The sequence below is a fragment of the Pygoscelis adeliae genome, unplaced genomic scaffold (genome assembly GCF_000699105.1).
Source record: "Pygoscelis adeliae isolate BGI_AS28 unplaced genomic scaffold, ASM69910v1 Scaffold272, whole genome shotgun sequence".
NCBI classification, from domain to species: domain Eukaryota; kingdom Metazoa; phylum Chordata; class Aves; order Sphenisciformes; family Spheniscidae; genus Pygoscelis; species Pygoscelis adeliae.
Genome location: NW_008824282.1, coordinates 256,047 through 270,926, shown reverse-complemented (window position 1 = coordinate 270,926; position 14,880 = coordinate 256,047). Strand labels below are relative to the sequence as shown.

Below are 14,880 nucleotides of genomic sequence, written 5' to 3'. Positions count from 1 at the left end.
CATGTACTTAACAGAACTTAAAGGTGGCTCAGGCTCCTTGGTTAACAGCCCTGTCTTGGGAGGGCAATACAGCAAATAACCACATGTTCTTGGTATATTATAGTTTCCTATCTTGTCGTATGAGTTTGGTGTTATACCACTGCTGGTTTTCCAGCACGGGATGCCTGGTCTTTGGTTCGAAACAAACTGTGAGATAACGATGCCACGTAGGTGCATCACTGGCACCAGCTGGATTTACCCTGTCCAGAAATACCTGACATCATCAGGTGTATGCGATCACTTGCTGCCATGCAAAGGTAATTGCTTACTGACCCAGAGAAGACATTTCTTTTTTTTTTCATGGAAATGTATTGTGTGCTTTGAACTGCCGAGAAGTATTCAAGAAGACATAAACCCATGAGTTAGTACAGGCTGCACGCCTGGAACATGCAGGCCATCTCAACATATGGAGCAAATTAGCACAGCTCTGCTGACTTCAGTGCAGCTGCATCTATTACCACTCACTGTAACCCTGCTCCAGACTGTAGGGATGGTTGTCTGTGGACAGTGGATAGAAAAAAACCCACCCTTCTTTCTTCCCTGTTCAGAGCTTTACACTTTATGAACAGCATAAATGTGCTACAAGTGGAGGTGAAATAGCAAATTATTTTTGCTTCTATAAAATTACTGTATTTCGACATATGCTAAGTTCCCTCTCGTTCCCCTTAGTTCCTAAATCAAGTAGTTGATTAATGCATGCACTTGGTTACTGGCACTCAAAAATACATCAGTGATTAGTTCAGAGATAGGGATCGGTATTTTAAAAAAAACCACGCATACGTGCACCTGCACAAAAACAAGTCAGGCAGAACTGACTCTGCGTAAAAACAGAGTGGGCAGCACCCATGTACGCCACAGGACTATGGGAAGAGGAGCTGCCTTTCTGTTTCCATGTGCCAGGAGAAGCAATGCTATCAGGCTTATGTATGATGGATCAGAGTGCAGTGGTATTGCTGCAAGCAAAAGTCATGAATTTTAATCAACTTTACTGGCTGCCTTGAAATTTGAGTTGAAAGATAAATGTGAAAAACAGGCAGCCCATATTGTTTCTGGAACAAAACTGCCCCTTTTCTGTTGATTAAAAGAATTTCTCTTTTAACTTGATAATCAGAAATACTTCCATCTTAGTTCTGGAATTTTTTTAGGCTAACGCTTCAGGTCCTGCCAGCCCTGAGCCGAGTGTCACCTCATGGCCACCCAGACGGCTGACCTTGGCTGCAGAGACTTTCCAGCCAGTGGGGCTCGTTGGCTGTCTGCTTTCAGCCATTTTGGAAAAGAGGCTTTTAGGGCTTTATTTAAATTTTTTTTTTTTTTAAAGGAAAAAGAAAAACTTGCTTGGTGAGGACTGCTGAGTGGACTGTCCAGGGAGTTGGAGTCCAGTTTATATTCAATGGGAAATTTGGCACAGCCAACATACTTGTCCTTCCCCTCTGTTGCTCCAGGGCTGCTTTTAAGGTTATGTAGTTATCGTGTTCATTTGGGCATCAGTCTTCCTAATTAAATATAAGTGATTTGAATGCCAGCTTTGTCTGGGGGGGACATCTAAGCTTTGGGAAGAAGTGGACTGAAACTACCAGCTCACATCCCTGGACAGAAACACGCACCCATGGTGTTATTTCCAGCCACTGCACAGGCTGGTCCAGATTACTTGGAGTAATTGAGAGTGCTTTCCTCACTCCTCTGTACAGAAGTTTGCTTCAGGGCTTATCATAGCTGCTTTTCCTGTTTTGCCATTAAGTCACCTCTGTACAGGAATAACTTTGAAGGGTTGTATTATTTAAGGCCAAACAACTTTTAAGAAAGGGAAGGGGAAAATTAGCCTACAAGCACCAGGGAGAGAAAAAAAGGGGGGAAGACTCTTGAGTCGCTCCTCCTCTCAACCACAAGTGCTGTGTTATTTTCTCTTAGGATCTTCTATGGTTCAACTCCACACCTAGTTTCTCATCTCCTCTGATAGCTGTAGGTTCACCAACTGCTTTGTATTAGTCAATAGTTCATTGCAGCTGCAGCAGAGGCTTATTTGATGCTCTGGGAAATTCTTGCCACTTTTACTAGTGAGAAAGGCAATATATTTTTGGGGCCTAAATTAGTGTGAAAGGGCACATACAAACCTGCTAAGTACAAATTCCAGCTTGTTTGTACTCTCAGTTGGTTACACCCTTGGCTCAGAACCCAAATATTTTAAGAATTTGGGTTGAGGTGTATCCTTTCCCAAAAGAGGCATGAAGTTAGATTCCCCTTTTGCATCAACGGGTGCAGTTTCTGTAAGGACGCTGAGTATTTGCTTGAAGCAGAAATGTCAGTTCCTTCAAGGCATGTCCAGAGACTTTGGGAGGGGAGGTGATGCTTTGCTCTGGTACAAGAACTTGGTGGCTGCTTCTTGCACAGCTGAGATGACTTGGCTCTTGCTTTGACTGGAATACGCTTGCTGTAAAGGAAACCCACCTTATTTCCATGTCCCTTTACAGGAGCCAAGATGCCTTATAGTGCCACACTTTGCTGTACAGAGGCCGTTGGCGCTATGCCTGCTTACCCCCGTGGCTGATTTTTTTTTCCCTTGGGCCTTCAAAGCATGTACATATGCCGAAGCAGAAGATTAGTTTCACTAAGGAGGCTCATTTCAGATGCAAATGCTCTATGGGCTGCTGCACAAATGAAGCCTGCCTGATTTTTAATTTTTTAAAAAAAATATTTATTTATTTTAATGGCCCACTGGAAACAGTCTCTGCTTTGCTTTGCTTGCTCCACCTTTCCATGTTGCTGTGCTGTGGGTCCAGAGGTCAGGGTGGTGGGAACCTGTTCGGTGGCATTTACCAGTTGTATTACGCTGTGGTGGGATCAGCCTGGATGGCTGGTAGGGCTGTTATTATTCCTGATATTATTCCTGGTATTATTTCCCTCTAATACTGAAGGAAGAGAGCATTTGCTGATGCCACGAGGTGTCCTAACATATCCACACACCAGGTAATCAGCTGCCTGACATGAACACCACGGGGCGCAGCGTGGTGGGGTGCTGGGGCGAGACGCGGGCACCGTGGAGCGAGCAGTCGGTAATCCCTGTGCATCCCTTCTCTTGCAGTTACCTGGCCGAGCAGTGCTGGAATGGCGGCTTCGTCTACCTGATCATGTTGCGCCGTATCAAGCGCAAGGCCCCTCTTCCTCCCTCCAACGGCAACAACAGCAACAGCTGCGACCCCAAAGCCAAGCCCAGCCCCGAACCCAGTGACAGAGCTGCTCAAAATGGGAAAAGGACCAGGAAGTTTGGGGTCATCACCAGAACACCAGGCAGCAAGGATGGCAAAGAAAAGCCAGGCTCAGAACACGGGAACGGGCACTGCACCCCGATGGAGGTGGAGGTTGCTCAGCCGGAGACCTCCGAAGCAGAAAGCAACGGGGAGGAGCAGTTTCGGGGCACCGGGGGACAGTACCGGTGCCGGCTGTCAGATTGTGGCATGCCAGACATTGGTGACCAGTCTGCCCAGGTACGTTTGCATTGTGTTTTTCTAGAGAAGGAAGCAGCAGGTGTGCAAGCAAATTAAGGGAATTTCTCAGGTGGTTTCCCTGGTTTCAGTGCTCCGTCCTCAGGCTGAGCCTTTGGGTGACAACCCAAGCTGTCGGGGCACCGAGCTGTGGGATGGGGTCCAAAACAGGGGGGGCAGGAGGATTAGAGAGTTAAATAATAATTGTGAGAAACCTCTGTAACGCTCCATCTGTGATGAAGGGGAAGGTCCTTATATCTCTGATCTGTCAGGGTTGGCCTCAGGATTTCTTTTGTTGAGACAACTGATGACCTTATGAAACCAAGGCAGGAGGTGTCACTGGAAGTTGGTCGATTTGTCCTTTGGGGCTTCATGTTTAGCTCTGTCTGAGCTTGATGGCACCTTAAAGCTCATGTTAACATTGGAATTGAAGCTTCCCTTTTTGATGTACCAGACCACGGTGCATTTATTTGTGTTACGAAACTTGTTTGGCCGGTGTTTGGGGACCACATGGAAGTTATTGTGAATTTTGCTCCAAGTTGATGAGGTGGACGATTTGTTAATGTTTGGAACGACAGTGGGATTGGGGCTTTCATTGCTTCTCTCTTAATCCTAATGGAGATCTTGGGGTTTGTTGCCTGGCTAGAATTGCAGCGTTGCTGGATGGAGAAAAATAACCCGAGCCTTGATCAGGTTTCAGTATGCATCTATCACCAGAAGAGCTGTCTGCCAATCTTTCCAGAGACACTGATCGTATAAACAGATGAACGCCGCTTTGTTGGGCTTGGGGCTTGCTGCAGCAGCTGGTTTTGGTTTTAAGACTTCAAAGCTGGTAACAGAGCAGTGTGAGTGGACATCTCATCGCTAAATTCTGTTGAGGAAAGCGTGGGTTTAAACGTATCCTCTGAATTAGTGCTCCCCAATACTACCGCAGGGTGGTGGTGATGGTGGTTGTGAACTTAAACGACTATAACTTAAAGTACTTCGGAGGGACTAAAACCAATTTTAAAAAATGCTTGTGTTAAAGAATCGTAATTGAGAAAACCTTCTCTTCCCATCAGTGAGACATGTTGGATTTCATGGTGCAACTGGAAGGGGAGGATGTTTGTGTGCTGTTCTTGCAAGCCTCATAATTTCAGTCTTTCTGAAAGAAAACATTAGAAGTTTAAAAATGAATAAATAAATCCTTCAGTCTTTTGAAAGTCCTGTTTCATATAAAAACTTCTTGAATCTGTTCTGAAGATGTCTAATTAAACACATGTTATAAATGAAAATGATCAGAGTTTGTTTTGAGGAAATGGGAAGCCAAAAAAAAAACAAAACTAAAAAAAAAACCCAACATATATATATAAAAAGAAACTCTTGTTCCAGAGCCATCTCATGCTAGTGTTACCTTGATGTTTTGAGTTATTTTGGTTGAGAAGTAAATTGTTAAATTCAGAACATGTATGTATCAATGTAAGCAATAAATACATTTTTAATGCAAAACACATATAAGGTGGCTTTGTAAAATGTAAAAGCGTAGTTGAGTCACTGGAAATTCAAGAGCTATAATCTGTTCAGTTGTGGTGTATCTGTCATGGAGCCTGTTGGGAGGCACAGTTGTTTAGTAAAATTGCTTCTCTCTCTCTTTCTTTTAATTTCTCCCTCCCCTTAATATTTTGCTTAGAGATATGACCTCTGTATGTGTCAGTATTAATTACATTTTCCTGAGGAGAAATGTGAATAGCTGGGGCCTGAATAGCATGCCTTGCTCATCCTTTGCTTTTTAAAGATGAGGGGGCCTTATAGAAGCCCATCACTTTAGCATCCATGGGGTAGCTGCTGTCAGATTAATGAATGGCTTAATTCAGTTTCTTAGTAAGTATTGAATAGTAACAGTGAATAAAATTTTCAAAATTGAGCCCTGTTTAAAAAAAAAATTAAATAAATAAAGGCAAGGAATAAAGACACTTGGGAGCCTCAGATCTCACTTCCAGCTCCGTTTTCGAAGTGTGGCCTGGCACTCAGGCATGTGAGATCCAGTTGTGTCAGGAGCCTTTTGAAAATGGCATCCAGGACGTCATGTCAGAAGTTGCAGCTTCCTTCCAGGCTTCAAAGCGCAAGCCCAACCTCTCATAGCCGCAGGATGAGTTATCTCCTCCTGAGCGGGGACAGGGTGCATTGGCAGGGCACCCTCCCTGTGGGCAAAGCAGCTCCATCCCTGCTGCCCACCCTGTGCTCGCCTTCTCCTCCACACGTTGACTAATTGAATATCCAGGGCTGTCAGTCCTGCGCCTTTGGGGAGCACTATATTCGCTTTGAGAGGACACGAGCCAGCCTGCGGGCTGGAGGTTGGCTGTGGGTGGCAGGAAAGGCTTCAAGAAGCAGCTTGGTGACCGGTGTGGCTGTGAGAGGACCTCGCTGGTCCTTCCCCACTGCCCAGGTCCTCCCCACCAATCCTTCCCCCTCCCCTGCCCACAGGACGCAGATTGAAGAATTACTGAAATTGGATTATGGAGTCCAGGAACATCTTTTTCTCCCTGCAGAAAGTTAGTTTGAAGTCACTGTAGCGAAAACAGGGGAGAAGAGGTTGGGTCGAATCTGCATGTCTTCAGCCACTGCTGTATTGAACTCAGCAGCCAGCTCACGGCCGATGCCTTGCGGATGTTGTGCTGGGAGTGCTTTTGAGGCATCTATATGTCTTTGGCGTCATTTGCTTTCAGGGTACCTCCTCTCCCATGAGCGTGGGGTTGTTGTCCTGTTTTCTCGCTGCATGCTGCTAATAACAGCAATGCTGAGTCGTGAAATGAGAGGCGAGACACATACTGTTTGTCAAGTGAACCTGCCAGGAGATTCCTGTGTTACTGGTTTGTGTGCAGTGTCGGTCCCCTTCTTCAGGTTTGCTTTCGTCTCCCAGATCTTGGTCTGTCTCTCCTGTGCACTTGGCATTGCTATCACTATGTATAAACAAATCTACCAGGCTGTATGCATGCTGGTATGTAACCCTCAGTGAATACTGCACCTGTCAATTAGCAGGCAGCATTTAATGTTTACAGGTGGTTAAGTTATGCTGCAGTATTTTTAGGATGAACCTAAATGCCCTTTAAAATGTGGGGATTCAAAGCAGCAAGTCTGTATCTGCCTGGCAGGAAGACCTCGAAGGTCTGGAAACCGGACCTGACCTTGGAGAGGACTCAGGCTGGCTGCAGTGGGAGTCGTGGGCAGTGATTTAAGACCAGGCAATCTCTGAGCCGGAGTAATGATCCATCACATCCTGGGAAGATTGGGGAGCTTAAATACAGAAATCAAAGTTTACTTCTTTTATTCAGCAGCCTGAGACAGGGAGGAGTTTTGTAGGCTGGTAATTATAAAGGCACAGATGAAAGAGGAGTATGGGGAGGGGCTGCTGGCGTCAGCTGAAAAATGATAAAAAAAAGGGAACTGTGAGGTTTCCTCACAATACGCCAATTTTGTGGTTTCACTGTGTTTATCGGTAGGACAGAACCCCTCGGTTTTGTTCTCAGTTTCTCTATCGTGGTGTTTTTGGAAGAGCTGTCGACCACTCTCTTAGCTGTTGAGCCCTTAAGGAGTGCCCAGCGGTGGGCAGGTACAGCTGGCATGGGCAGGGATCAGAAGTAGGACTGTGAGGGTTGCAAGGACCAGGGTTATGAGTGTGAGGGGTGGGAGTGTAGTTTTCAAAGGGGGCTTGAACTGATCCAGGTCTGGCTGGCGCGATGAGAGGCTTTCATTGATGAAGCCAGAAGAAGCGTGGCTGGAGATGAAGTGTAGCAGAGCAGACCTTTGCTTCCTCCAGCCCCAGCAGGATGCTCTGAAAAGTCCTTAAAACACCAACCATTAAAAGCAAAAAGAAGACACCTCCAGAATCCCCTTGAGTTCTGTTGCTTCTGTATCAGTGTCCGGCTTAGTAAGGGATTGAAATCCAGATCCAAATTTAGCAGTCACTGGTGGAAACTGTGTAAAAGAGATTGGGCAGAGTAAAAGTGCTTTAACAGTGAAGGGAGGCAAATGAGAGGGGCTGGGGCTCTGCATTTGGGCATTTCTCCTCTGGGAGAAATACATGGCATGGAAGGAGCGCAGGGTGTGCGCCAGGTCTCCTGGGCTGGTGGTAGCACCGTGGCACGGGGCCATGGTGGGATGCCTTTCCAGGATGGAAACAAGTCAGCGTCTGGTGGCCCTGTAAGGTGTGTCCGGTGTTTTTCTGAAGTCGGTGTACCATCTATTAAAAGAAGGGAAGGGGGAAGGCAAGGGGATATTAATGCCTTGCCTCACAGAGGTTTTTGGGAGAGGTCTGTGTTATAGTAGTGCTTCAAGACCTTGGCTCCATGTTGTTGACCCCAATTACTCTGCAGTGGGTCGCAGTTGCCAGAGCAGTGTGCCTAGCCAGCTTTGCTCCCTTACAGGCCAACTGAGCCCAGCTTATGTAGACCACAACCCTCTCCAGACTCGTGAGTGTGTACACAGGCGCACACGGACGTGTCCGTAGGTAAAAGACCAGTTGCGCCTTTGCCAGCCGGCACTTGCTTTTGTATCGCTGCAACTGCACCATGCTTGGTCTCGTTTTACCAGCCACTCTCTTCTTTGTCCGGGCCCATATTGCTTTCTTATTAAGATGGCTTGTCTCAGGAAGGGCTGAATGCTTTTGAATTGTAGTTAGGAAACGCTGACAGTCTTTCTATAGCAATATTTACCAATTAGCATTGGTAAATGCCGGCCTTACCTTGCATTTTGGTTAATGGAAAATGTTCCTTATCTTGCCAAGCAGAAGAGGAAGGCTAATGGCAGGTTACAGGAATCGAAACATTAGACTTGAAATAATGTACTGGCTTTGAGCATTTTACTATTTTTTTAAATGTGATGGATAAAAAAAAATTCGCATCCACTTGCTATACCAAAATGAAAACCTTGCTGTGAGCAAGGTACTTACAAGGGTAAATACTCACAGCTCCACTGAAGCTACTGAAGCTAAGTTGCTTTACATCAACTTTTTTTGGCAACCTAAGCAGTAATTATTGTTTCATCACAGCTTTTATAGGACTCATATATGATGCATGTTTTAGACATAAATAGCTCTATTTTTAGTTTTTAATGTAGACACCTTTAGTCATATAAAGGCCTTCCTCAGAATCTGTTTCTGTTCTTAACATCTTTTTATCTGTTGTGTTTGCTTCCAGCTTTCATTAACACGAATCCTGGGGCTATCTACTATCTTGAAGTTTTAATGTGCACTGTGATAAGCATGTTTTCCCTCTCTCTAGCCTGTTTTAGGTTGTAAACTCTCTTAGGGACAAGGGCTGTCTTTTAATTGTAGCTGTACAGCACTGACAAAACTTGGCCTTGCTTTTGCTTGGGCTTTTGGGAAGTGCTTTGATGTAACTAGTAGTGAAATTACAGTTAATTTTTTTTGCTGCCAGTTATGTTCCACCTTACCATAAAACAGCCATCGTCACAACTTTCTGGAGTTAAGTTTCACTCACTGCCAAATTTTTTCAACTGACAAGGTTTTGCCTTTCTTTGCTGTGATAAAAGCGATAGCTACAGCTGTGGTAGCTGTAGATTTTAATTTTTAATAGCAATCTGTCCTTTTATTCTGTGTTTGGATTGAATTTTCCAAGGGTGCGGTGGAGGGTTGGGCATAGAGATAGTCTGGTAACGGACAAGTTGTAATGAGTTAGTTTTAATGTGTCATCTCGACACGGGGTCTTCACTCTCGGAAATGAGCTATCCCCAAAGGCAGCACAGATACGCACAAGGTTGTGTTACAGGAGGTCTCAGCCATGCTCAGCTATCATGAACTGTAGGTGAGAGCACCAGTATGAAAGCATTTCCCACCTACGCAGAAAGTGTTTTTTTCATTTTACGTATGGTATTAAAGATACAGCAGACCCACAACTGGAATGCAAAGGACTGGCTTTAGCTGAAATGTAAGTTCACACCATTTTATGTTTTAATCATTAAGTGTGAATGTTTGAAACCAAGTGGACGTGCCTAAAAATAGAATATGCTGTTTGCTTAGGTGCTGTAATGTTTCAGGTATAAAGCTACATACACTTAATTTTTGAGGCAGAGTGCTGAGATCACTGAGCAAACCTAAAGGATTCCAGATGCCCACAGATATGATACCAGTCCCCATGGGACACCCCTCTTTAGCTGACACGGGAGCATGGTGACTTACTCTAGGATGGCCTTTAATCTACTGCAGGCAGCAAGAGTGTTTTCTGAGAAACTCCAAACTAACCAACCAACCATTCCCAATAGCCCAGCAAGAGAATGAGGCTGGGCAAGATACTTGAGGGAATGCAAGTACCTTGTAACCTTGAAAAGCCTGAGCTCCCCAGGCGCAATTGCCGGGCTGAAATCCCCCAGGGTCAGGGATAGCTGAGAAATCCTTTGGCTGATCTTGCAATAAAGCTTCAGTTGATGGCAAGAGGGGAGCAGCCCGGAGAGGTGCAATCCAGATGGTGATGGCTCAGGATGACAAATGACTCCAGCAGATTTTTGTAAGGGGTGATGATGTAGTTCAGGTGTTTGCAATGGCTGATAAAACGTTTAAAGCCCTTGCCAAGGAAATGATGTCAACAAGCAGTCTGTCTCAGGAGATGGATCCCTGGGGGACAGTCTGCTTTAAGTCACAGAATTTTCATCCACTCTGCTGTGATGCCTGTTTTGTGTATTTTAACTATGTGTTTGTGTTTGGGGGAGAGCATGTTTTTGCTTTTGACTGTTCCCTAGGCTTTATCCCATAGGACGCTTCTCTTTCCACGGGGAAAGTACTCGTATTTCAGTGAAAGGATGCCAAGTGTCTGGCGGCCGTTTGTCCAAACAAGGGGACTTGATAGATCAGCAGTGGACACTTGAATGCAATCGCAGTTGTGTCTATGCTGCTGGCTCCTACTTATTTAGAGGACATGGAAAGTTCACATGGTCAACACTGTGTAATTCATATTAAGGGCTACTTGGGTTTTGGGTTTTTTTCCCCTGTTTCAACTGGTGTAAGAGACACCCACTGCATGGCTTGCATCATCTAGCGGTAGAAGCCAAAGGCTTCAGTGGCTCAGTGCTAAGAAACTTTCATAGGCAGTAGGGATGGGCAAAGGACTCCTGTCTTGGAATAATTTACTGATAAAGGAATTTAGATATTTTTCTCCCTGCTTTTGATTTGTCTTGGAGTTGTTTAGCTTGTTTGTACAACAATGAAAACAAAACCCAAGGTAGCAGATGAAAGCAGGAGTCCTGCTGTCATATCAGCCTTAAAAGATAAGATTTGATCTAGTTAAGATCAGATGAAAAATATACTCATTATCCACTAATGAAATAATTGCTTTGTTAAGAATCTGCAAAAATCAGATTTTGGCATGATTTTCTCGTACTGAGTCATTCACACTAGTTATCTGTGATGTGAAGAGTGATGGCTTTTGACTGTATATTGAGATTGACGTATTTGAGCTACTCACCTGGTATGTGATCATGCAAGTTAATTCCCCAGCTACCGATCTGTCTCTCCCACCTGCCTGCTGGGGAATGGGGACAGTGGGAGGAGGCATGATTTGACCCAAGGTGGGGCAGGCAGCTGGGAGCAGTGCTTCTAATTTATTCCACATCAGTGAAGGATGCTGGGGAGCGGTGTGCTGGTATGGCCATCCCAGTATACTCCCCCTCCCCATAGAGGAGGATGCTGCACTGGTCATTGCTTGAAGGCAATTGCTTATATGCTGGTCTGAATGTGGTGCATTTCTGTTTGGGAGATTTTGTGCTGGTTTTGTGCTGCGTGTGATCAGCACGTTGGCTGCCAGCTCCTATGAAGCCTATTGAAGTCATTTTTTTAAATGCATGAAACTTATAACTTTCTCTTAAGTGTCACATTTCCAAAGCAGCTTTGTGGCCGGTGATGAAGAGCTTGCTGTTTGCTTCTGCTGCTCCTACGGGGAAAACCTGTGAAGTTTGTAAGTGGGAGCCGGTTCCTGCAGACAAACAGTAAAAATCCATGTTGAAATGCGGAGGGAGGGAGACATCCCACGGGCTGTGTTAGGGCCCGTGGCAGTCAGTGTGTGCGTACAGACCTTGCGTGGTTATTGGTATTCTCATCATGGCTTATCTCTGTTTTTATTTAAAAATTGTTACATATTTACACCAGGTTCAGCTGAGTTGCTTGCTGTGACACAAAGTGCTTTTTTGTAGACAACTATTTTACATTTTCCATTTTCCTGTCTGGCTTTTTAACTACTTACTGCGTTCCTGTTTTCCATTTGTTTACACCTTGCTCCTGCCAAGCTTTTCTTTAATACAGGATTTCAAAGCAATTTTTCCTTTGTATATATAGATTTGCAGCTTCTTGAACATGGCACAGTCAAAATTAGTCAAACCCCTTTAAACTCTCTTGCAATTAGCTGGTGAAAGAAAAGGGAGGAAGTACGGCTCCAATGTCATTCATTTATTTATTTATTTATTTATTTTCCTCAACACTTGGAGGAAAAATGTTCCTTTTTGTTTTATTAATGATGTGCTTATGAAATCGAGCGTTTGATGGTATGCACTTGGAGCAGGCAGAAGGCGAGCTTCCCCACGTCGTGCTGGCAGCGTGCTTCCTTTCTGATCTGTAGCACGCTAGTTTATTCCAGATGTAGGCTCGCTCTGAACAGAGGCTGCCTGATGTACAATGCCTTCACGGTGGAGAAAGACAGCCTGAGGGGACCCACTTGAAGCTGCCAGCTGTATTCTCTATTCTCACTCGCGGTCTGTTACATAAGATGACCCATTTTTTTTGCTTGCAATTAATCCAAGCAGAATATTCATACTGTCTTTAAAAACATTTTAATTATTTGTAGCTTAGGCACTTTGAAGTTGATCAGTTTCAAGTGGAAAAATCTGGTCCAAAGGGCTGCCTGTTCGAAAGAGCCAAGTTAGGAGGAAAGTTGAGTCACCTAAGAGTGATGTAACTGCAGAGAACAAAAATTAGCCATTAGCCCAACTGCAGCTTGACTTGACCATTTGTGTTTCTGCTTGCTGTGTGAGGGAAGTAAAAAAATGTAGGTCTGGAAGGGACTTCAAGAGATGACCCGGTCTCATCTCCTCCTCTGAGACCATCTTTGACAAATGTTAGTCCATCTTGCCCACGAAACCCTTCCATTAAGAGGAATCCACAGTCCCCCTGCATAGGCAGGTCTGCTGCTGCTCTGTGTTTACAAGCAAAGTCCATGGGGTGGATCTGAGCGGAGTTAACACTTGCTCCCAGGAGATGGGGAACAACTCTCTAGAGGGAAATTCTGGCTTCTTATTCCATTGACACTCTCAAAGCAAGCATGGATGTCTTTCTGAGTGTCCATCTTGGCCAAATCTCAGGTGAATTGCATGAAATTTTCTGGATTGTCATATGCAGGTATTCAGCCCATGTTATCTAGTGAGCCCTTTCCACGTGGGTTCTCAAGTGCTGAGCTTTGTTACTGTGACCTGCCTTTGCTTAAGGGATGTAGGTTGGTCTCCTTATTCTTAAGAGGTGGGTATTGCCTAGGCTGCTACAGGAGCTGGTAGTGCCTCTCTCTCTGTCCTTGCTGAGGATGTCTGGAGTTTGAGATACCTGGCTGGACTGGCACCAGCACATCTCTCTGCTTTAGGCATGAAATGCTTTTGCACTGTGAGCTGTGGGTGCACGTGTGCACATTTATCGTGTCACTTGTGAACACAGCTGGCGGGATTATTCTGAGTCATTTATAAATGAAGCTATGAGAATTATTCTGAGAGGGTGGAAAAGTTCAGATGTTAATAGGAGTATGAAACCAACAGCGGCTAAGCAGCAGTCAGAATTGTGCAGCTGATCAGAGGAGACCGGTCAGCAGTTAAACTCGTCCTCCTCTGGGCAGGGATTATGCAGGCTCCAAGGACAGTGACATCAGACCTGCAAACTGCCAAATCTGACTACACTTGGAGTTTCCCTCGGGTATTGTAAGTCTCTGGAGTGGAGTGGAGTGAATGCACCAGAATCCTAGCTTTCGTTTGAAGACTAAGTGAGCTTGTAGTCTTTTTGTTTATGAAGGAAAGCTTGAAAATATGATTCTTTAAAAAACTTCAAAATTAAAGACATGCATCATTCTGCTTTTTTTCCTTTTCTTTTTTTAAAGCGTTTAGACTTTGTGTTGTTGAACCTGGGAATCTCCAATAACTCAAGAAAACTGGTTTTAAGTAAAATTTAAATATATTTACAAATCCTTGGAATTGGCACAGAGCTTTACTATTAAGGCTTTCCTGTGATGGAGTCACATAAGATGCACATTCAAAGCAGCAGCATTTTCCTAGCTGGCTGTGAAGTATCCCATATTGCTCTGTGCAAAAGAGACAGCAGCTTCATGGGGAGAGGAAGGGGCTTCTGCTGAACACCTCCTTTATCCAAGAGGCCTCAAGCAAAGGCTAGCAATCTGCTTTTTAATACTTAAGCTTTCAAAATCTTGGAGTGACGTACCTTGGAGGTACATGTGTATTGGTGGGGGGCGTTTGCTTTGTAGCACATGGTTAAATGAAGAGCTATGAATGTTTTATGAGGAAGAGTGAAAAGACAGTGAGGGGATCTGATTTCCAGTCAACGCCGAATTGTTTTTTCCCAGTGAAATGCATGCAGCTGACTGGCGGGGACTTGAGGGATAGCCTTTTCTTACACAGGCGATGGTGACTGTGTCATTTGAAAATGAGTGAAAGAAATACGTGTTTAAGTATGTGCCAAATGGTTTCATTGTCTTTATTGTGGCTGCGTTCTGCTGTCTGTGTTAGGACTGAGTAATGCTTTACTTTGCAAGTGCTTTTGATTTCAGTAAGAGTTCAAGGGGAATAAGATGGGGTTTGCATTAAGAGCAGTGGAGTCTTGCCATTTGCTGCTATTAAGTGTTTTGCTATGTAAATTAATATTTGAGAGTGGGTCAGTTAAGAATAAATTTGGGAATTTTTTTTTTAATAAGATGTGTGATAGTGAGGAGTGCTGAGGAATGCAAGCTAGGCGCTGCACGTCGTGGGCCTTTGCATAACTCACATTCCAAAAAGCTTTTGCAAATCATTAAATGCAATTTTATGGCTGCATTGTTAAACTTTATTGGAGGGTCTGCTTCCAAACTGGATTTAACAACGGGACACTCGGAGTGGCATCTTGTGAGGAGAATAGATGGTCATCATTTCAGCCTGGGCTTGGCTGGGGAGGCAGAGAGATTGTATTTCTCTGTTATATTGTTTTCATTATGGGTGCAAGGTACTTTATAGCAATAAAACCTCTCTGGAACATTTTCATGCTGTAGCTCAGTTCTGTTTTTTAACTAGATAAATATAGTTGACTCTTGCCCCTGCATTTAACACGGCGTCTCATGTATCACTCTAATTTATCTCA

The 14,880-nt window shown here is 44.5% G+C and overlaps 1 protein-coding gene across 1 annotated transcript in view; it reads left to right on the top strand.

Moving 5' to 3' along the window:
* Window positions 1-14,880, top strand: part of PDZD2 (PDZ domain containing 2) — a 137,583-nt gene that overhangs the window by 69,194 nt on the left and 53,509 nt on the right. The window contains 1 exon segment of the mRNA XM_009318453.1: window positions 3,119-3,521. Coding sequence (XP_009316728.1) covers window positions 3,119-3,521 — 403 coding nt within the window.